Here is a 23,006-nt window from a genome sequence, read left to right as displayed (position 1 = left end):
GTCATAAATCTTCTGGGGTTTTTTTGTGATCATTGTGCTACTGGTTAGTGTAAAGATTTATTCTGTGGCCTCACGGGGTCAGGAAATAGCACCACCATAGGGATCAAAAATGGAAAAATTAGGGTGGAAGTGGGGGCCTGCCACGCTGCTGTGAACAGGTGGGATGGTGGGGGCATGTCTTCAAGCCTTGCCTGGTAAATCTCCATATTTCCCTGGAAAATACGTAGTAAAGAGCTGTAAATAGTCTCTTCCCTCGTAGCCAGGACAGAGCCAGGCGCCACAGAGGGAAGGGCAGCCGATCCCCACCGGAGGAGCAGGGCTCTGTGGGGCAGAGGGCCCGGGCGGGCTGCGTTGCTGCCGTCTGGTGTAGCCTGAGGGGATAGTGGTGGGGAGCCTCACCTCTATGGCTGCTGGGAAAGGGCAGCTGCCTAATTCAGGGAAAATCAGTAATGGGAGCTGCAGCAGAGCCTCTTGATACTGACTTCTCTGCCTTAGCAAGGTAAGGTGTGCGTATGGGATCCGGCCTGGGGGTGAGCGGGCCCTCCATAAGCAGCTCCATCCCTTTGTTCCTTAGCTGCCAGCGCCAGCAGCTGAACTCGGGCCTCGTGAACCAGGGCAGCAGTTTAATTACAATATTTTCTATGTATGTATTGTATTTGCTGCTTTGGTTTCAGCATCATCTGTTTCATGCAATTTAAAGAAAAACCTAAGGAATGTGAGTGAGGCCTAGAGGAAAAGCTTTTTTATCTTGAGTCTATTTCTGGCATAATTCCCGATATTTCTCTAAAAGAGGGCAATGCATAAGAATTTAGCTTAAGACTTCCTAATTTTTGCATAATTTCTGAATCTGGACCTAGAGGAATGAATGAGACAGTGCAATTTGGAACATCATAGCTTAATTGGATCTTAACTGTTGAGTAATGTGAGCAGAAGGTTCAGGCAGACGTACCTCATCTTGCAGTAGGGTTTTGCTGTACTCTAGATGATGCCTTTCTAAAATGGAAGAGCCATGAAGTTTTGCCAGCGGAGCAGCTGACCTGTTGAAAAAGAAGAAATTATTTATAGTATTTTGGAGGCAATATTTTTGATTCAGGATTCAGATTTTTAGGAATAAAATGCTTCAGATCTGCATGTTCACTAGTTTAATCTATATGTCTTAACTTGGTATGATGCAGAGCAAATGAAAATACTTGCTTGCCTTCACTCTTGTGACTGAGTAATGATGGAAATTGGAGAGCACTGGGTGTTCAGTGCCCACTAAAGTCAATGGTATGGTTAGATCCCTCAAAACTAAAAAACTGTTTTTTAAAATAGGCCTCCGTTTTCTCTTGCATGTTCAGTTTTGCTGGTGATTTAATCTACCCACTTTCAGTGTACCTTAAAAGTAGCTTTTATCCATCTTTTAGTATTTATTCCGTGGCATGGCTTTTGAACTTGACTGTCTGTAATGCCTGTGGGCCATGTCCCTTGTGATTCTAACTTACTATAAGTAAGTTAAGTCTAAAGTAGCAGGATATTAGAGTTTAATTCCTCTAATGCCCTTGGGCTCCTTCCTTCCCTCAAAATCATTGTTTTTTGGACTGTGCAAGTCCTGACAGCTCAGGTGTGTTCAGGCTTATCACAGAGCATAAAGCATCCCTCTGACACTGCGCTAAGCATCAAGCAGAGGAAATTCTGTGTCAGACTTTGGTAGTGGAACAAGTGGACAAGTGTCCTGTCTACCTAGGCTCCAGGTGGTTCTGCATGTTTGGAAGTGTATTTTCCTCCTTTCTTCCCTTGGCTAATAACTCCGTTCCTTAGATAACCCAAGGCAGATTGCCACATGCTACTTGTATTTTCTGACTTGTGATTAGGACTGTCGTGGTAAAGCCTGATAACCTTTATAAATAGCTTTACTGCATATGACCTCACATAGAGGGCTTTCAGCTAGGGAAGACCACAGTAGGAGGATTTAACTCCCCCCTTAAACTTATTTGGATGAGAGGCAGTCCACTGAATAAGAATCAGCATCTCTCATGCTCTCCTACGTCATGTGGAGAATCCCTGAGAATAATCAGAAAATCCCCTCACATCACTGCTCTAGCATGCAGACTCAAACACCTCTCCCAGGATGAGTGTATCCAGGGTCAGAGGAGGAGGATGAATCATACTGGAGATACAGTTGGTGGGAAACTGTACTCAGAAAATTATGGTTATAATCTTCTGGTACATGTGACATTCTGAGAAACCCGTGTTCTCCTGCTAGCACATAGAAACAAGCCCTAACAGTTCACTTTAAAAGACTAAATGTTAGATATTTCACTCTTCAGGAGAAGAGTGGATCTCAACATGGTATGTAATGTTGTAATAAAAAGGTATTTTAAAAAAATCAAAATTGTTTTATAACAAGCATCTACTAATTAATATGTTTTCATAACAAGCGAAAAACACAAATCCTTTATAATGTTTTCTCAGAACAAAAAGGAATATGAATTGCAAGGCTTAGCCTCATGATGTGTAACTTACTGGCATGTGGAGCCAGTGGCAGAACTCAAGCACTTTAGCTCAGAATCCTGTATAACATGAGATTACACCTCAGGAAAGGACCTACGTCACTCAGTAAACTGAGTCGGGGAGGGGACACAACTGAGCTACTCAGATCAGATGGCAGAAAACAGAAAAAGGATGCATTTTAAATCCTGTGTCCCTCTAAACTAGCCCTTGTCTGTGCCACATCCTGAATCCCTCTCCAGAAAAGTGCTTATGCCCTGTCTTGAAAAAAAGTAATCCAGTCAGGGATTTTAATTTACTTTTCCTCATTTCTTTGTGGCCTCATGTGCATGAGGCTCTGTTGCTAGAGCTTAATCTGTCTTAAAAATGAACTGCAGCTCCAGGAGATCCTTGTAAGGTTCTGCTTTTGCATTTTGCCTTTGTGTTTCAGCTGCCATGACAAATGCTCTGAGGCAGAAATCTTCTGTAGCATAAATGTTTATTCATGTCAGGTGAATATGGAATACCTACTTTATGTTTTTGCAAGTTTTGACATTTTTTTTTCTTTTGCCACTAAAAATACTACATTTCCATATATTTGAGCATTTATACTTACTTCATTTGATACAAGTTGTTGGTCCCTCTGTGATCAATGTCATGGCAGAAAGCAGCAGCAACCATAGCGAAGGCTTCTAGATCAGTATAGTATTTCTTTATTTTGCCTGTCTGTAAAAGAAAACACAGTTCTGAGTGTGTACCTTCCAGTTGGAATTGAAAGGAAAACTAAATAATGAATGTAAGGTTAATACTAGCAACCTTACCATCAGCAGAGTAAACATTGTTTGTCCCACATTGAATCCGTGTCGCCAGTTATGGTAAGTGATATCTCGATAACCCTTCCTGACTGTGTACATCCATCTTGTAAGGACCTATTATGAACAAAAGTGATTAAGATTGTGCTGTTAATTGAAACAAGATGATGGAATTCCTATGAAATTACTGGAATATACTATGAAATTACTGTACTAATGTGCAAGTCCTATGAAAATAATTGCTTTTCATTGAATTAAATATGGAAACAGCAAATTTTTCTTATGTAAATGCATGTTGATTTAATTCCTTTCATAGTTCATACAATTGCAGGATTATTTTTAAGTCTTTATGACAAATATGCAAATTTTTAATTAAGAATGGAAGATCGTTATCCGTACCACTAATGGTACTGCCTACTTCTGTATTAAAGTGCCTATAGTCAGCTATTTTTCTTCTAGCTTAAAACAAATATAAACAAAACAAAATAAATCAGACCTCAGCTGGGACTTTGAACTTTTCAACAACATTTATCTCGAAGAACAGTCGTATTCCACAAGTTATTAGGCCATGCTCTGTAACGGGAAAGTCACTGAAGCGGAATTCATACAGTTCTAAATCTTTTGGATCAGGTAATTCTTCTTTCTGTTAGGAAAAGTCAAAAACATAAGGGGTTTTCTAGCAAGAGCAAAGTTGGGAAAACTTCCTTATTTTATTCTCTGACTTCAGTAGAAACATTGCCAAAGGACAGTATGCCTACTATATCTTCAAAGGCCTCAGGTTTCAGTACAAACTAATGAGTATTAAGTTATGAAACACAGTCATGATACTGCTGGTGTTCTTCTCAAAGAGGATAAGTAAAGTCTTGGCCAGACAGTGTTTCTTCCTATTCTGAATACAGTCTATTGTGACCATCTCAACATTTTCTTAGTTCAGAAATCTCAGACCTTGGAATTTCTCCTTCCTGGTATAAAATCCTCTGATTCTCCTTTTAGCCTGGTCCCAAGACTGAGTTCATCTTTTTCACAACCAAAATTAGTCTTGTTAAGTGTTCCTCTCTTTTGGATCTTATGAATAGTGATTAATATAGTGACCAAAACCAACCTGTCTAGAACAAAACATTTTTTTCCTTTTATGGTAGAATAAAGTATGACAACAGTCAATAACAGAAGGCTTGCTTGCATGCCTACCTACCCAGAGCCTTGTCTTGTCCTGGAGAAACTAGGCAAGTAAAGATTCCTGTACATTTTTCCCCTTTGGAGTGTCGGTGGTTTATTTCTGCTCCACAGCCAACTCTCAAAATTAGTCTTGTCTTACCTTGTGTCCTGTGACAATCTGTCTTTGTCTGTGATAGCCTATATACACTTAATATAAGGATGATTTGGCACATGGAAAGTGGACTGGATAATCCTACAAGATCAGATGTAAAAATTCACAAATCTTATTTGTGTTCTTATTTGTCTGCTGTAGATTCCCAACTGCTTGGCTCTTGAATGATCTCAGTATATCCATAGAGTAAAAATTGTGACAATAGTTACATGTGCAGAGCATGTGTTCATGGTTAATATGGCTTGCTTTAAATTCCTTAGAGTCATTTACTTTCTAGGGCTGTAGTTGGTGGTGATTCTGTCCTAGTAATTGTCTTTCTGTAGTTTACAACAGTCTATTCTGAACAGTCCTGATGAAGATGAGGGATCGTTCCAGAAGCAGTGGACTGTGTAAGTGCATAGTCTTTTCCCCATGTACTAAATTTCATTAGAAGACCATTCAGGAATTTTCCTCTCTCTAACAGGCAGATACAGAGCTTAGGCCAGCTCTTCCTTCTACTGAAGAACCTCCATAAAACATGTACTAAATTCTAAAATACAGGGGATACAAAAGTTAAGAAGCTTTGTATTACATTTAAATTGCCTAGTTTGTGTACATTATATAGATTTACATTGAATAGCCTAACTGGTAATAGCAGTTGGAATTCACTAGCAGTACTAGTGAACTGTTGTGTAACACTATTCATCTGTGTATCCCAAAGTCTAGGGACAGCAGTATTATATTTTAAAGAATGCACCCCAATCCAAACAAGAATTAATTCAGGGAAGTCTGATACCACACAAAAAATAGATTATATGAGCACAATGATTCCCATCCTCCATACTAGCCTATAAATTTTTCTCCATTTTACAGATAAGGAAAAGGAATGGCTAAATGTATGCATGTTTTTCAACAAATAAGGTTGAATATCCATGCAAAGGTATTTCTTTATCCCTGGGATTTTCCTTTATATCTACTCTAATCTGAGGTCAAGGACAAGGAAACTTGGAGCAGTGGTGTTTTAAAACCCGTTACTTTGTGAGTCATCAGATGTAGAAACACCTGCTTTATCCCATTAGCTATCTGGGATTCCAGGTCTTATAATAGGATAAAGCATTTGCATGTAGCCTTGGCAGTGCAGAAGATATGAGACCTTTGAATTTCTGACTCCACAATGTTGATAGAAATAATTTTAATTGCTTTTTGGAGATTTAAAAATTCATACCAGTATTATATTTTTACATTTGGAGCCTGTACCATAATAATAATAACTTATTGCTCTACCAGCAGAGAGATTTTGTAATATTTATCTACTAATTTTTGCAATTCTTTATGCAGGTAAATTAAATTTACTTTGAAAGGTATGTGAAGCTGCACACAGTCTGTTGATTTTTTTGTTTTATTTTGTTTCACCACTTGTAAGCTGTGTGAGCACCTGTTTTGTGGGAGCCAGTAAAACCTTAACACCATTGCATTCCAGCATGCACATGTATGTAACTAAAAATAGCTGAATGAAATCTTTTCTCTGTGGCTATGTCTACATTAGCAAATGTGGTGTAATAGGAGGAAGTATGTGAAGTGGTTGGTGCTGGAGGTCAATAGATTTGTTTGTATTTGACCTTTTTTCTTCAGCCTAGCTCCGTTTTGATCCATTGACAGTGAGAGTTCATTCAGTGTTTTCCTGGAGCACATCTTTGAGTTTTGTTTCAGATAAAGTAAGCCAGTGCATGTGCTCCAGAACTGCTCCACAAGAAAAAATGAAGTGCACTTAGCAGGCAGAAGCAGGAGTTTTCCTCCATAAAGGCATTCCCTTTCTAGATTGAAATACCAAGGCAGCCAGAGGACTGCACAGTCTGGAAAAGAAATGACTCTTTTGTTTTAATAAGAGCAGAGTTTTAACCAATTAGGTCACATGCAGGTTTGTCACTGTGAAGTCACTGATCGCTGTCTTTGAATTTCTTTGCCTAAGGAAATGCAGGAAAGTCAGTCTGAAAGTCGCTTAGTCCCACTGGACACTCCTACATGTGTTCTCTTACTCAGAATGAAAGTGACCTTACATCTATGTCCCTTCTTTTATTTTCAAAATTAAATAAACTCAGATATAGGTATAGCACAGTGCCCATGGATATTTAAACAAGTTAAACACTTTAAATGTTAATTCATATAAACTTTTCTGTATAACTCTGACTATCCAAGTCTGTTGACACAAATTTTGAACAGAATGTTTCCCTGTCGGTAACAGTGTGGTCTGCACATAGAAGAACCAAAGAGGTTAAAGACGGTTAGATGAACTCCATCTAGCTTGTGGAACTGATAGCTAAAATCACTCGTATAAATCAGGATTTGGCTATACAGTACTTCTTCTGTAATGAGGACACATTACTAACTGATACAAACATGCCACCAGAATTTTCAGTTTAACAACTTACCAAAATCCTGATAAGATCCTTTTGATCACATTCTTCTATACTATTTACATTTAATTTCTCCTTGTATTTCTAGAAATGAAAATGAGTAAGAAATTCAGTTTTTGTGTAGCTAATTTCCTACTTTAATGTTGTAACTGTGAACAGAAACTTACCAGTATAGATTCAACTTCAGAAGGGGTGGCCTTTGTCTGGTACATAAGCATTTCCTGAGCAATGTCTTTCCTGTTTTCAAGCTTATTCATTTTGTCATAAGTGTCAGTATTTAAAACAGACCACCCCAGGAACTGTGTGAGAGTCTGGAACAAAGCCAAGCAAAGCAGAGATGACACCATCACAAAAAAATTACACTGACAATTTGAACTTACTTTTCTTAAACTCCAGTTTCTGGTAGTGCCCTTTGAAAAGCAAAGTGTAACTGTACTTGCTAGAGGCCTTTACTTTCCATCAACAGATTCTCTTAGCACGTCACAGCTTTTAATGATGTTTTCTCAATTTAGTAATTCAGGGGCCATATTCCCATTTTGTATACAGGACCTTGAGGCTTATAAAGCTTAAGTTAGCTGGGTGGATTTGGATACACTGTGTAGTGTCTTGTCTTGCCCAAGTGCCTGTGATCAAGAACACTCTGGGAACTCCCATGATCACAGGCACAATAACCATTGGCAAGCAGCACACCATACCTGCTTACCCACTGCTAATTAGGAGATGGTGACCAGCACTAGAAAGTCAAATGATTAAAACTAAAATGATATCTGACTTTTGTTCATTATTAGAATGTAAATGATCGCTCATAAATTTTCAGATTTTAAAGGGAAATAAAATTTCTGATTCTTAACTTTATAGTGAAAATGGAAATTTGTTTAGATGTTAATATAGCCTATTTGGAAATTTTTAGACATTTTAAATTTAATTTTTACAATAATATTTTTATTAAGACCGTATGGCTCCTTCAAGCCTCTAATTGTATTAAGCTTACTTCAATAATCTGTTCATCATACTCGTCAAAAGGTTTTCCATCTTTCCTATTGTAAAATGTTGCAACTCCCACAATTTCTTCTTTTTTGTTGACAATAGGCAATGACAGGACATTTTTGATAACCCATCCAGTCTCATCCACTGGTCCTTTCTGTAGGGAAGGCAAAGAACAGGAAATGTATATTTCTTTGAAAGTAGTAATACAGCAGTTGTTATAGGCAATGTTACACTAAGACCTGTGCATCACAGCAAAAGGGGAAATTATTTATGTAATCAACTGTATAACTAATCGGTGGAAAGCATTAGCATATTTTCTGCAATGTCTATAATTATTAACATTACTGGAATTACCTGAAATGAGAAATATTCATCTGCTCGTGCATTCATCATGTTACAAATCTGCAACACAAAAGGAGAGATGGTTCAAATGGATCATAATGCACACCAAGATGGCCTGATATTTTAAAAAGGCATGTTTATTTTCTAAGCTAATGACAGTGAGCACCCTAGCTAGTTACAGAAATTAAACCTGTTCCTATTAAATTAGATGTTATTCTAATTATTCTAACAGACAATTTTTTAATGCTTGTAGCAAAGTCCCTCATGCATGATGTCTCACAGTGCATAGGCATAATGGTTAAGCAAATCACTTCCAGTTCAAAACGGCATGGGTGTTTGTAGAAAAATAACTGAGTATAAATGGCTCTATCCTTACTACTTTTGAAAGTGCCACATAACTGTCATATGTCACAATTTTGAATTACGTGTATTGTCTACACAAGAAGAGATAGGAAAAAGAAAATTTTGAAACTCTGTTTATGATTATTTTCTTACTTTGACATTTTGGTGTGAGACTTGGCACACCTGGAAAAGTGACATCAGATGCAGACATTATTCCTCCGATGTCACCACAATCACGAAAATTTTCCTATTTTGGCCATTTGTGCTGAGAGCTTGTCTCCATACATACTACTGATGCACATAATTTCACTGGGAACCAATGACACTGGAAGAGCATGGCATTTTTGTATAGGTTTTTGGCCATGGGGAGGTCTGGGGTTTTTTTTGTTAAGTCAGAAGAATGCATGTATGAACTGCATGAAGTAAAACTTAGTTTTTGCTTCTGCTATGAACTTACAAAGCCATTTTCAGCCACATATGTTGGCAATCCACTGATAAGACACCAGTGATCTGCTGGAGGAGACCTTTAGAGACAGAAGAAAATTAAATTATTTCTGCGATACAGACATGTTACTGTTCTATCCCAGCAATATATCTAATTACCACACATTTGCAGGCTGCCAGTGAATACTCACGGAATGACTTTGATTTCTTCTTTTCCATGTAAAATATAGTCAATAATCTTATAAAAGTTGACTTCCTAAATAAAAAGAGAAAAACATGTAGGTGACTGGTACAACCTCAGTGTCAAAATTAAAATAAATAAAAAGAAAAATTAATGTCCTCACTCGTCCATCTGGTGTCTTGGGGCCTTTGTAAGGCTCTGCCTCCCCCAGCCGGATTGGCCACTCATCATAGAATTCCTGAGAAGATGATATGCAGGGTTTAGCAAAAGGAAAAAAAAAAAGACATTTCTGCGTTCATAGATAACATGACATCTGTGGATAGCAATTTTATTTTTCCTTCTCCATAGCTATACTATGATCACATTTCAGACAATATTAAGAAAATACTGTTAAATACATTCCAGGCAAGGAACATTTGCCAATAAATTGCAGGCTAATCTGAAGATTATCTTGGGTGGTTGTACAGCTTAATTGTTCTTTTTGAAGGCAGGTATTTATAAAGCAATAATTAGACCTTCACTTTTCTCCTGTACCCTTTCTGACATGGAATTATTAATATGAAAATTTTATGTTTATTTTTGTATTTATGTTTATTGTTGTATTCTTTGCCATGCTTGTATTTCACATGTAATTTTTACATCATGGTTAGATTTTAGATAAATTATCCCAAAGGGTTAGCCAGGGTAGTGACTTTGCATCTTGGAGAGACATGCACTAGAAATACACAGAACAAATAAATTAGAAGGATGGGTTTTATAACTTAATGTTAGGAGTAGCACGTTTCTAGCAAGTAGGCAAAATGATTGTTACCTTCTCTTTTGTCATGTCCAGCAGACCAACAGAGTATCTTTCACAATTCAAACACATGCGAATAGTGTACAGTGCTTTGTGAAACTGCCGTTCTATATCTGTTAGCTCTTCAAATACTTTGTTGGCAGACCACAAAAGCATCTATTTACAAGAAAAGAGAAAGAGGGTAAATGTTCATAACAGTAAGAAAACATGAACATATGAATCCTAGGCATTCCAGAATAAAATTATAAAGTGCATTACTGTTACCAAATAACAAAATTAAAGAGATGATATCCTTACTTCAAAAAGCTTGCAAGAATATAGAATAGTGGGAATAATAATGTTTTCACACAAAAGCAAAGTATTATCATTAACAAATTATTCTATACCTGACTTCTTCTGGATTCAATATTGTAGAGATATGTTGTATGATGGTTTCGTAGGACCAAAGATATAAAATTTAAGTATTTTTTAAAGACCTAAAAATGACAAAGAGCAAAAATAAGGCAAAAGTATCGAATCAAGAGGTAGATTCACTGAAGCTACTTGTTAAACTAACAACTATACTGTTTTATGACATTTGAGGTTATTACCTCTTCATCCTCTTTTGAGAACTCAGGGGCATTTAATTTGTTGAGTGCCATCACAACAGCAAGCACCTCTTTACCCTGCAAAATTGGGACTGCCAGCATACTGATTGTTGTAAAACCAGTTTTTTTGTCCAGAAAGTCAGAAAAATGGTTGTTCTGAAAGAGAAGGAAAAAAAAAAAAACCCAAACCAAAATAAAACACACAATTAGTTGCCACACCAAGAGAAAATGATCATTTCATTTGATAATTTATGTTTGCAGTGGTATGAGCACAGTTTCACAGTGCAGTAGGTTTATACTCACAAAAAAACATTGTCATTATTCAACTCAGTCTTGCAGAGTTATACGTACAGGCTGTACTTGGGCATTGGTTATGAATGTAGCTTCTGAAATCAATTTCTGTGTGGTTTTTCATTAGAATGATGAGAAATTTGAGGAATTAAAAGTATGGGAAAATCTAGAATAAAGGAAAGAGTAATATGACTTTATGGCTGCCTGAGGGTCTAATACATATGCCTTGCAGGTAAGAGAATTACTTCATAGCTATGTTAATTTTTATTATTATTTAATTATTTCTGTAGATAAAATTCATTATAATGTCCCATCACACAATGTTTAAACTACCATCTGTCCTGAATGTATATGGATAAAAATACTTCTGGCAGAGAGGTATCCCCAGCAGGTATGCATCTGGCTGAACCATTTCTTACTCCTTGATGTCTGAGGGATTCCCATTTCTGCTGCTCCTGGCACAACGTGCTCCTCTGGTGAATGGGAGGGTGTAGGACCAAGGGGGATCAGCACACAGAGCTGCTTTTGTTGGGGGTGTGATCCTGTAAGATTTAGACCACGTGACTAATGAATGAGCCACAACTACCCACCCCACCGATTTCATCCTTGAAACTGAATGCTGAGGAGGGTTTAGTAAAAGCTATTCTTTTTATTCTTTTATATCAAAAATACTGGGAAGCTAGTTAATGTTTCGTGGAAAACTTTTATTTCCTTGTATCAAAGAAATTCTTTGTGTTTTCTTTGAAATGCTTTAGTCTTCTCTTTAATGTAAAAAAGGGATTTGAAATTTATTAGGGAAATCTGTCAAGGATTGATGTGTTTTGTGGTGTTCTTACAACAATACATCTAAATAAGCTGAGTTAAGAGTTGGAGGATTGAAATCTGTTGATAATGTGCATGCTGAGAAGTGATATGGTTCTACTAGGCAGCTAGAACAGCCAAACTCTGTCTTCACTGAGTTTTTTCCGTCCCTGCACATCTGCCACTGCTAACAAGTCAGTGCTTCTTCAGAGAGATGACTGCTCGAGTCCTGGTCTACAGTCAATGGCAGATTCTGCCTGAATTTCCTTTAACAGGTCTTCTAATTTCTCGAGGTGGTGAGTGGTTGGTGCTAAATGAGAATATCAAGAGCTGGTGAGCAGGCTGGTAAGCAGGGAAGGACAGACTACATTATAACACTGTGGATAGGAATGGCAGCCAGCCAGGGGGAGGCCAGTGGAGTCCACTTTTAAGGACATCCACTCAGAACCAAGATTCCCAAACCTTACCAATCTCCTGCTGTTAGCCAGTATTAGTGAACCCACTTACAAAGTGACTGACTTGCTACCGCATGTCTACCCACAAAGCTGGTACATATTACTGCTATTAATTACTACATTAGCTTAGGCAGCCAAGATCTGTATGGTGCATCTCAAGGTGTCTTCCTTGCTGATGAGCTGGAGAATGTTGCAGGATACCACATAATGGAATCTCTACTTTCATAAATTCACAAAACTACTTAAACAAACATTTTCTATGTTGTAAAAGCAAGCATTAAAAGGCTAGGAAATGCCAGAACTAAAATTGTTTGTCTAGTATTTGAATCTTTCCTCTTAACTTCTTTTTTTCCCTCTTCCTTCTAGCAATTGTTTCTGGTATATTTTGAATTTATAGCATATACAACCCTGAGAAAGCAGGCTGGATTTTATTATGTGTTCAAAATAAAAGAGTTTTTTTCCTTCCATTCCTCATAGTCTTCAGACAGCCCATCTTTTACATTTGCATTTTAGATTTCCTTCTAGGACTGCATTTCTATGAAAGGAATTAAATATGTGGAAATGTCTTTTCTATATTTACTGACTGGCACTCTTGCAGAGAATTGATTCTCTTAAGGAAAGCTTGTATCATCTACATAGAGAAATTGAGAAGAATAAAAGTAACCAATATATTTTCTGTGTAGTTCAATTGTCAAGCTGTATTCGGGTACCTGGAAAGTGTAGCCAGTTTCAAATATATTATCCAGGTGAAGAGGGGATATTTTCTCTATTTCTGTCAAACTTTCCCTGTTTTTTCTGTTTTTCTGAGAGAGGTATAGGGGTATCTCACTTAACAGATATCCAGGGAAAATGCCAGTCCGTCTGTCTCTTCTATGTGAGAATTAAATACTGTCCTTCAGTCTGCTAACCAAATATGTTATTACATGGAAATACTTGATTTTTTATAAGATGTATAACCTACTGACATGACCATTCTGGTTTTGTGCATGGTTTTGGGCTTCAGTAATAATTTCTGATTCTCTGACTGTTTCAGACATTCAAAATAAAGTAAATCAGATAAATAATATGACCCTGTTTTGTACTCTCTCCACCTCACCAAGAGCATCTAGCATAATGGTGAGGCCCAGGTTCTTGGTTTTAGAGCACTGTATGCTGCTATGAGGCATAAATAAAAATTTCAGACACTTCTGGGTTTCTGAATACTTAAAAGGGACCTATATACACCAAATGAGCTGAATCAGCAGGACATAGTTGCTGAGTCTTAATTTGTTTTCTAACTCCAGACTGACGGTACAAGCAGTGGTGTTGAGAAGTGTTAAAAAGAAGTACTTTGGTCATACAATTTTTGCAGAGGATAGGAAAATTTTAATGCAAGTCTGTGTTAATAAACAAAAAGTTCAGTAACCACAAGCCATCCTGAGTTGTGCCTAGATAGTGCAATGCAGAAAGATATAAATACCTCGTAACACATTGGCAGTATTCCCACAGCATATACAAAGACTCTATCACACATAATTTGCATATAAAAGCAAAAATCTGTGCTTAGTTTTAGGCTTTTCATTATTGAATATTTTGCACATAATTGCTAGGCATTTTGAAGCCTTTATTTCCAATCAAGGTTTTAAAATATTTTCTCTTGAGAATATAAGCTCCTTCTGTTCTCAAAGAAAATCACTTTTCATGGTGTCTGGAAAATCATGTTCATAGACAAATAAGCCAGAAATACGCTCTGCAGTACCAGAGCCAGAGCACCTTGATGCTCCCATGAATATATGAATGTGGACATTTAGTCTATTTAAGCCTGATCTTACGAATCAAACCATCTTTTAGAGCAATGTTGTGAACTTTCAGCTTTCAGTTAAATCATAAAATAGGCTTTTTAAAAAAATGAGGGAAAGGTGATCTGTTGATAACTCCCTACGTGTAGCACATTTGCAAGCATTTTCTACTAGCTCTATTTAAAGCTAAGATAGCCTAGCCATTTACTGGACGATAATCAGTTCTGTAGATATATCCTAAGATGTGCAACATGTCCTGTATTTGCAGTAAGCTAGCACCAGCATGTAAGAGTGGAAAATCAGGATGCCTCTGTGTTCATCTTTCTGTTATGAATGATAGAAGGTAACTGGAGAGGGGTTTGCCAGGCTACTATGGATCTAGCCTATACACTTGAAACTAGTAGCTAATGCGTGTTTCTTGCTTCTCTAAACCATGACACCAGTTTCATCTCACTGTAGCTTACCAACACTACTACACAGTGATAAAAACCTCTTACCAATGTAATATCAATATAATCTTCTATGTTTAGATCATTTGCCTTCAACTTTTCAATTCCTGTTAAGTTTTATAAGCATAATTTCCATCTCTTAGCTACCAATGGAATTTACTAAATCAGAAGTCACTGTTGTGAAATCAGTGTGATTTCATCTCTGTGAAAGGGAAAAATAAGGCCACTCCTTCCAAAAATATTTTATTTCCTCATATGGCAATTACAAATAAACTTGCTTACTGAGACTGTACCATATCCGATTCTGAATTGTAGCTACACAATTCTAAATTTATGTCTGTAATAAGGTAAAATAAATACAAAAGAAAAATTCACGCCCCTATGAGCCACAGGCATTTTGAGAAGAAAGTTAATTTTAAAAGACTAGATGAGCAGATAATACTTTTTGATTATGTAGTTTGGTTGTTTTTTTTTTTAAATCAATGTTACTTTATTGTTTCTGAAAAGTTCTTATTGATGGACTGCTCAGAAGGAACCATCTTGTATCTCTCTTATTTCATGGCTCTCCCTGCAGATCTCAGTTCCTTTCTTGGGAATGATATGGTCTTCTGTGTTTCTTTTTACTAGTTTTTAAAGACATTATTTCTTTCATGATGAATTCTCCTCATTGACTGGTTTTAGATATCCCACAATTCTTTAAGCAAACTGAAAAAGTGCTCTGCAAAAATCTCTAACCTTTCACAGGCTTTATTCTATGCTAAGCATATAAACCAATGAAGACCATCATTCTAATGTCAATTGAACTGTCCTACTGTATTTAATAAAGGAAGTACATTTCCCAAATCATAATGTTATCTTAGGATTTACTATACTGTGCTGCAGAGCACCAAACTAATCCTTGAGCATTTCTGGTGGGATTAATGGCAAAATGCAGCCTGAAGTGAGTTTGACACTATTGGAAACTCCAGGTCAAAGTCTGTAGTGTAAATTATTTGTTGAGTGTAAATTTGATCAGTAAATGCAAAAACTATTGTAGGTAATGGATAGTGTAATCGTTAATTTCATTTCCATTGCACACGCAAAAGTAAGTTATACAAATGCAGGAAAGAGGGGAAACAGAGAAGTGTGAAAAGAACTCAAAAGTATAAGGGAACAAGGATCCCTCTTCCCTGTTTGGCTAGTCAGGGTGAAGAGTCCCTGCTCTTGTTGGTTTGAGGTAATAGGAACAGCAGCTCAAAGTTGTTAGTACCAAGCGTTCTCACATCACCAGTATACCTGCTTATTCCCTGTTGCTTTTAATTTGGCACACCATCATCATCATCTTCATTACACGTGTGGTTGGAATTGTTAGAGAATGAGACTTTCCCTTAAATATTTGCTTCGTTGACTGGGGGCCTTGCTAGCAAGCAGCATGATGTGGTTTTGTTCATGTCCCACAGATGACATTTACACTTTGGTTTTCATATCACCATCACCATTACTCCCATTCAAAAAACTGTTCCTGTTCATCCCTTCATGTGTCAATTCCAAGTGACCTGTCAGTGTCTGCTGTGCAGCCTGCCTCTCCATTTTGAGTTTGGCAAAGTGCCTCAAATATCACAGTTAAGGAGAACTGATAGGACTTAATCCTGCAGCTAAGGTGGTAGTGCCAAGAACCTCTTTCCTCTTACAAAGCACAGAGGAAGAATGGCCTTCTGGGACCCCTTGCAGTTATGACTACTTTGCTCATGTTGGGCTGGAGGTTCTAAGTTGGATAAATGAGCTCAAAATATGAGCACTGCTGGAACAGGAACCACAGGAACCTCTGACACCAGGAGCTGGTGTCACACTTTCGTCATTATCACACATTTTTTGCATCATCTTTACATGTTTCTGTTTTTCTTTCTGGTAGCTCTGCAGTATTTTCTCCTCTTCCTGATATTTTGTTTTCCCACTGATAGCCTTGCATTGGCTCGGGTTTCTCAAACAAAATTTTTACCACTGAGTAAGTGGTATTGGTGTGCTATATTGCTTCATCTCTTATTTCTGCTTATCCTAATTTCAACTCACAAATGTTTTTGTTTCATAACTATATAGTTGAGTATGAATGGAAAATAAAAAGCACATGCCAGCAGCTACAAAAATGTTGTAAGTCCAATTCAAAACCATTCAGCTAAACGAGATGGCCATTCTTTAGGCCACACTCAAAAAATCATGTATTGTCAGGGATGTAAAACAACTGCATTTTGGCATGTAACTTACTAGCATTGCAGAACAAATCGACTTTGGTATCTTCAAGATCACTAGAGTTCTGAAACTGAATCAAGTAGAAATTAATACATGTTTAACAGCATTTGGGGGTTGAACTTTTCAGTCATGTCACTGAAATGTCTGCTTTTTAGTTGCCATATGTAGTGTCTATTTTGCAACTTCTAGAAACTGAATCTATGATATTGTTTTAAGTATGGTTTTCACATAAAACAAGGAAATTAGGCTAAAAGGGAGGTTTTCATTTTAACTTTTAATTTTCAATTTTCTTCAATTTTGGGAGCTTTTCTCTTTTAACACAAATTAATTCAAGGAAAGAATTAAAGGTTAGGGGTTTTCTTCTGGAAGGCATGATTCATAGAAATTTGCTCCTGTGTTAAAATATTTTCTTGCAACTTGACCAAATCTTTGTCTTTGTAACAGATTGGAACACGTTTCCATTTTTGCAGTTAATGTTTACTGTATTGAGTGTGAGTTTATGACAATCTGGTTTTTATTATCAAGGTGATAAGATAAAATGGAAGAGTAGACATTAACAATTGCAGTGCAAGTTCTTCCCAGGTAAAAGGCTACCTCTCAGTTTTTCCCCCCATTTTTAGTTTATCTTGGGATTGTTTCTTCCAGTTCTTATTACTTTCCAGACAGCCAGGAGGGCAGTACTTCTGTAGCGTTGTGTATCTTTGCTCTCATTTCTTCTTATGTTAACAACACTGAGTTTGTTTCTCAAGAACTTCCCTCTAAAATTATTTTAACAATCTTCCTCTGGCCTTTGAAGCTTTTTTTAACATACTTTGCCTTGTCAATATGTTGGATATTTGGGTTTCTTCTCCAAGATCACATTATGAGGGGACTAGCAGAACATGAGTTAAGAACTGAGACATCTTGTTAGCGAGTGACTGCCCTGCTACCATCTGCACCACAAAGTGACTCCAGTCTTTCCATTTTTAGGGCAACTAGTGTCACTGACCATCTTGCTCTCTCCTGTACTTTCCCACTGCTTCATATTTTTCACATGTGCCTGATTCCAGCAATATCTTCTTGCCCTAGAAGGGAGACTTGTCCCAGGACTGCAACCAGAGCAACTGTTTACACAGAGCAGCTGGACAACTATTTGGTGTCCCGGTCTTTTCACTGCCACGTGGGAGTTTGAACCACTGAGCTGCAAAACCATACTTCCCTTCACTCTTTTTTTCTCCCCTCTTCAAATCATCTTTATTTTGCAATTTGATGTAGAATCAAGAAAAGGGATGGAGTGTCTCTTCTTCCTCATTCCAGGCTCAGACAGCCTGGAGCCTGGAGCCTGGTACCTTCACTCAAAATCTGAAACTTCTGTCACTTCAGACAGGCCTGGAATTCAAGTCTCTCCCACCCTTGCATTCAAGAGAAGTAGAGCACCCAAAAAAAAAAAAAAAAAAAAGACTCATACAAACTGAACTTGGATCAGTTTACAAAGGGATGATGCAAGTACTTGCAACTTGAAGATGTATTTAAATTGTTTTGTATCACAGGTTTCTAGTGGTTAAATTGGGTTCACAATGTTCACTGCTCTGGCTGCTTAATCTGAGTTGGAAGCACCAGAATCTCTCCATGCTTAGGGTTGTGGAATCCAGTGCAGAACCTCTAAAAATGAGGGCTGTTATTTCAGCATCAGAACATTTCAATGCCTTTCTGGATCTAATCCAAAAGCCTTCACTTCTTTTGAACATTTTTTTCACCATTTATGTAATTTTATACTCTACTATAACCAGGAATGATATTTCTTGAGTTTCCAATCCTCAGATAAATCTTTGTCTTTGATATCTCTGATAAAAGGAATAATGCAATAATCTAAAAACATGACAGATTAAAGCAAATGTATATAGTCTTTATTATTGGTTCTTACAGGCTGAGAATGTAAGGTTTTGATTCCCTAGAAGACATGCTCCTTGTTTAACTAGTTCTTAGTTCTTACTTTTATTTAGAAATAATGCCTTAGCAAAAGATGTAAGGTAACTGTACTCCTCTTGAGCATGTTTTCCATGTTATCACTTAATATTTAAAGAATACTGATGGACATATAAAATTTTATGCAGTCTATTATTTTACCTTGGATTATTTGAGTCACATACTCTGCCAGACCCTGGGAAAAATGTGAGGCAAATTATTCAAGTAGTGGTCCTGCCTGGCCTCCTGTTTCTCACTACTATTAAATCCTGGATTAAACACTGTTAGCTCTCACAGTCAACAGGTCCATAATCCTGTGGGGGGAGACTGTTCTGGCTACTAAGTTAATTATGGAAGGTCTGTGTCTTTTCCTCTGCTTTCTTTTCTGAAGCATTAGTCAGGATGAGGAGCTTCCTCATGTTTATTGGTGCCTTTCCAGGTTGAAGAAGGAGATCATCCCTAAAGAACTGGCTACCAGGCACTAAAAGTGGAGTCTTAGTTTTTTTCAATAATTTATTGCTGTTGTGGTCTTTCATTACATTCACTTTTGTTACAAAGGGGTGGTGACTGAAGCATGAAAATGTCTTACTGTGGGTTTGTCAATGTTGTCATTTACTTAAGACTTAAAAACCACTATGCTGTTTGGATATGGATTGTGTCAACAATAGAAAGTGGTTAGACATGACATTTTTAAAGTACTATTGCCATCTAGAATTATTCATTGTGCATTTTGTATTCTGACAAGACCGTAGGGGCAAAATTCCTCTCTGGCTTAACTCTGCTTGTCATTTTTCACTTGGGATTTGGGTAGCAGACAGTCTAGTTTTGACTGAAATGCATACAAAGTAATCTGAAAAATAATTATCCTTTCAAAAACATGATGAAGGGTTCAGTGGATGCCTATTTCTTCTGCTATGGACTACTTATATTTCTTAAATGTTACTGGCATTTCTGGGTTCTTTATGGAGGTAAAGATTCTGGTGACATTAGTGGGAGCTTTGCCTGTGTGAAGAGTATGGATTTAGACACTTGATTTTTTTTGTACAAATAGAATGGAAATGGTGATAATTTTGAGACCTTCAGGGCTGTTTTTAAGTAACAAAACTTGGTCCCAGAGAAGTATCTGGGAATTTTGCAGTTAAGTTATAAAATGTCAATGTCTTGATGACATGTAGTTACCAAATGTGGACTAATGGCACCATGGTTTAACTGCATTTTTAAGCATGGGCCTAATGGCATAGACCTCAGTAATCCTAAGAGAGTAAATGGATGCCTAAGTGAAGATTACCTTAGAATGATTGAATGATAGCTTGACAGATATTTAGCTGAGATTAATTAATTTATGAGTGCAAAGTATATACCTAGCGGGATTAAATGGACAGAAACATTCTCTTATTTAAGCATATTCAAATTACATTTGTCACAAATTTTTGAACAAATCCTATTGCAAACACAGAAACATTTGGGCAGCCCTGTTCCAAGCATCTCTCGTGTAATGGTATTAAGGAGCAGTGCGGTGTCTGATAGAAGGCACATCTTTCTTGATCCTCCTGATCTTTTCTCATGTAATCAGCCTTATGAATTTAGAAGGATTATCCTCCAATCTCTGCATGTGGTGGTAAGAGGCAGTAAGTCAGATGCTTCTTGTCAGAACAGCAGCCATTGAAAAAAGCATCTTAGTGGTCAGTGAAAAATCAACTGATTTGTTTTCTCAAATCAGTCATTCTTCTGTTTGCTCCCCTGATTCCTACTTACATCTGAGGTAGTTTACTATATATTGGAATGTTCTTTTCACACACATAGACATTTTCGTTTGTTTCAGAGCTTTAAAAGTAGTCCTTCATTTCTTTATGTCTGCCAACTTTTAACATGATAAAATGCATCACTTTTTGTTTACCTCCTGGAAAGCCTAGATAATTGCAGTGTATAAAGAGTTTTATTATTTAAATTGAGCTCAGGACACTAAGGTAGCTTCCATCTCTAAAACGGCCCAGAATTTTAAATTGACTGTATAGGAAATACTGAGAAGCCACACTGTCATCTTGTATAATTATCTTAGCTTTTCCACATGAGACTAAAAATAGATGAAGATGTCACCATTTGATAATGTAAAGGTAGCTCTTTTTTTAAAGAAATCTACAACAATCAAAGCACATTTATGTTTCTGCATGTATTTTGGAGCAGTTTCTAAAGCAGCTCTCATTCATGCATGTTTGGTTTCTGTTAGGTCCCTCATCATTTTAATTAACATTTCTAGTAACCCTTATCAGCACCATAACTAAAGAAGGTGATTCTGTGCAAATTCAACAGGAACTTTGAAAATGTCAGAGCAGCTCTGACTTACTAATCTAGTTCTATAGATGGTTCTGAACAAAAGCCCTGGACCTGGACATAGTCAGAATTTGGAGCCATTTTAAATACAAATACAGACTTGAAACTGAATGTGTATGTTGACATCACCTTCATCTGGCTTCATTCACCTACCTATAAGAAATTAACCTCATTACAAAAGCTGAAAATTAGTTGTATTCAGAGGTGCATGTTTGGCAGTATGGAATGATAAGGGAGAACGCTTGCAAGCCCATACTGGAAAACAGAATAGGAACCTGCCTCGTTCAACAGAAATGCAGTACTTACTGGTCTCTATTAATCTAATATTCCTCTCCCTTATTATAGTAAATTACATTACAACTGTTGTGCAAGGATACTGGAAATATCTCACTAGGCTACATAATATGGTTCTACTGGATTTTAAGGAAGCTCTGCTGCTGCTTTTCTCATGCTTTTGGTCTCTGGGGTGTTTTTGAAGAATGATTCTGTACCATAAGCCCTGTGCAGGAAGCTGGGTAAACAGATGCACAGACACCCATTCCCCCAGAGAAGTCACTTACCTTTTTCACATCAGGTATATTAAAAAACTTCTTGGTGTGAGCAACCCATCCTGCTATCCCGATGTCCAGAGGAAAAACAGTCTCATTGTCTGGGTTCACCAAATTGTCCTCAAACCTGGAAGTTGGAGTGACATCAAGAAGCCTGGTGGCTACCTCTGGAATACCATTTCGGGAACGATAAACAAACATACTACACCGATCAGCTGCCAGCAGCTGTGCCAGCCTCTGCAGGGTCTTGTGCACTGTCTTTTCCATAGTGCCTTCTTCATCCTGGATTTCTGTTAGGAGCTCAAAAAGTATGTTACACTCCTCCAGGCGGGACATATCTTTGAAGCTGACTCCTTCCTTCACATCTCCAGGGCTCACCTTAAAGATACTTCCCAGAACTTCTGCCCTCATTTTTCGGTCAAAATACTCCTTGGCAAACTGGGGATTGTTCTCCAAGTATTTTTCGACGGCATCTTTATTTACCTCACCCATTTCTGCTAGATTGTTCTTAAGATTTCTTTTAGAACTGCATCACCACCAAAGCAGGAGTGGTAGCAAGAAGTCCTAACCTGATACTAGTGAGAAAATGGTAATTTGTACATATTGTATAGCTCACTGGCATAGTACATTCACCTTCCCCTGTGGCTTCCAAGCCTTCTGAAACTCTTGAGATATGACAGAAGGCACTGGATTAGCATCTTCTTAGTGTGAGATCTTGGTGACTGCTAATTAAAGAGATGTCAGGACACTAAATCCCTGAGCGTTCTTAGCTCATAAATCCTAAGGGAATAATTTTAGCATTTTAAAATAATCAATTAATTCTTAGACCTTATAAAATTGTCTGATGTGTAGATATGTATACCTGTATGTTCTTCCCTTCATTCACAGTATATATATTGTTTGGTACACACAAAAATTTCCATTGAAACTTAGTATGACGAATTCCACTTAGATGCTTAGCCCACATTATACACGTGCACAGATGTACACGTGTGTTTGTGAGAGGTACTTAAAAGGGGAGGAAAACAGAATACTAAAGAGAAGATTTCAAAACTGCAAAATTTACTTTTTCGTGAAACAGTCAGGAGATGATCAAAATTGGATTAGTAAAAGTAAATAATTATGAAGTTATATATGCATAAAATGGGTGAAATCCTAAAGACTTTATAAAAGTCTGAACTTGCCTAAGTAATTTACCCAGGTGAAGATGGAGCAAAAGAATTAGAATTTGACTCAACACAGCCAAATATGACTTATATGTAATATTTTTAAAAAATGGATAGCCTAAAGGAAAGAATAAAATCAGAAAATCGTTTGAATTCAAACTGAGTTCAGGAGACTGTAAGATTTTTACTCTGTAAGCATAAATAACCAGGCAGGGTCCTGCAAGTTTCTTCTATTACCTTCTTCAGAAAAAGTGGAAGATCTTTGCTCTCTTAAATAGCAGAAAAATGGTAATAAGTGTCAAATAGTGGGCAAAGAGGGAATCTTGAGTCTGGTTGT

At 37.2% G+C, this 23,006-nt stretch overlaps 1 protein-coding gene across 2 annotated transcripts in view; it reads right to left on the bottom strand.

Annotated features, from left to right (window-relative positions):
* PDE6C (phosphodiesterase 6C) overlaps positions 1-22,196 on the bottom strand; it is a 30,188-nt gene extending 7,992 nt beyond the window's left edge. For both annotated transcript variants that reach the window (XM_056351272.1, XM_056351270.1), the window contains exons 1-15: positions 21,516-22,196; positions 10,684-10,836; positions 10,480-10,569; positions 10,109-10,249; positions 9,461-9,535; positions 9,308-9,372; positions 9,130-9,196; positions 8,343-8,390; positions 7,993-8,142; positions 7,169-7,312; positions 7,017-7,085; positions 3,778-3,924; positions 3,291-3,398; positions 3,086-3,195; positions 950-1,037 (exon numbers count right to left, since the gene is read on the bottom strand). In XM_056351272.1, coding sequence (XP_056207247.1) covers positions 950-1,037; positions 3,086-3,195; positions 3,291-3,398; positions 3,778-3,924; positions 7,017-7,085; positions 7,169-7,312; positions 7,993-8,142; positions 8,343-8,390; positions 9,130-9,196; positions 9,308-9,372; positions 9,461-9,535; positions 10,109-10,249; positions 10,480-10,569; positions 10,684-10,836; positions 21,516-21,995 — 1,935 coding nt within the window. In that variant the 5' untranslated portion in view covers positions 21,996-22,196. The remainder of the gene's footprint in view (positions 1-949; positions 1,038-3,085; positions 3,196-3,290; positions 3,399-3,777; positions 3,925-7,016; positions 7,086-7,168; positions 7,313-7,992; positions 8,143-8,342; positions 8,391-9,129; positions 9,197-9,307; positions 9,373-9,460; positions 9,536-10,108; positions 10,250-10,479; positions 10,570-10,683; positions 10,837-21,515) is intronic.
* Positions 22,197-23,006: the final 810 nt, after the last annotated feature.

This window comes from Falco biarmicus, chromosome 9 (assembly GCF_023638135.1).
Source record: "Falco biarmicus isolate bFalBia1 chromosome 9, bFalBia1.pri, whole genome shotgun sequence".
NCBI classification, from domain to species: domain Eukaryota; kingdom Metazoa; phylum Chordata; class Aves; order Falconiformes; family Falconidae; genus Falco; species Falco biarmicus.
Note: the sequence above shows the minus strand (reverse complement) of the source record. Positions and strands in the feature narration are given on the sequence as shown.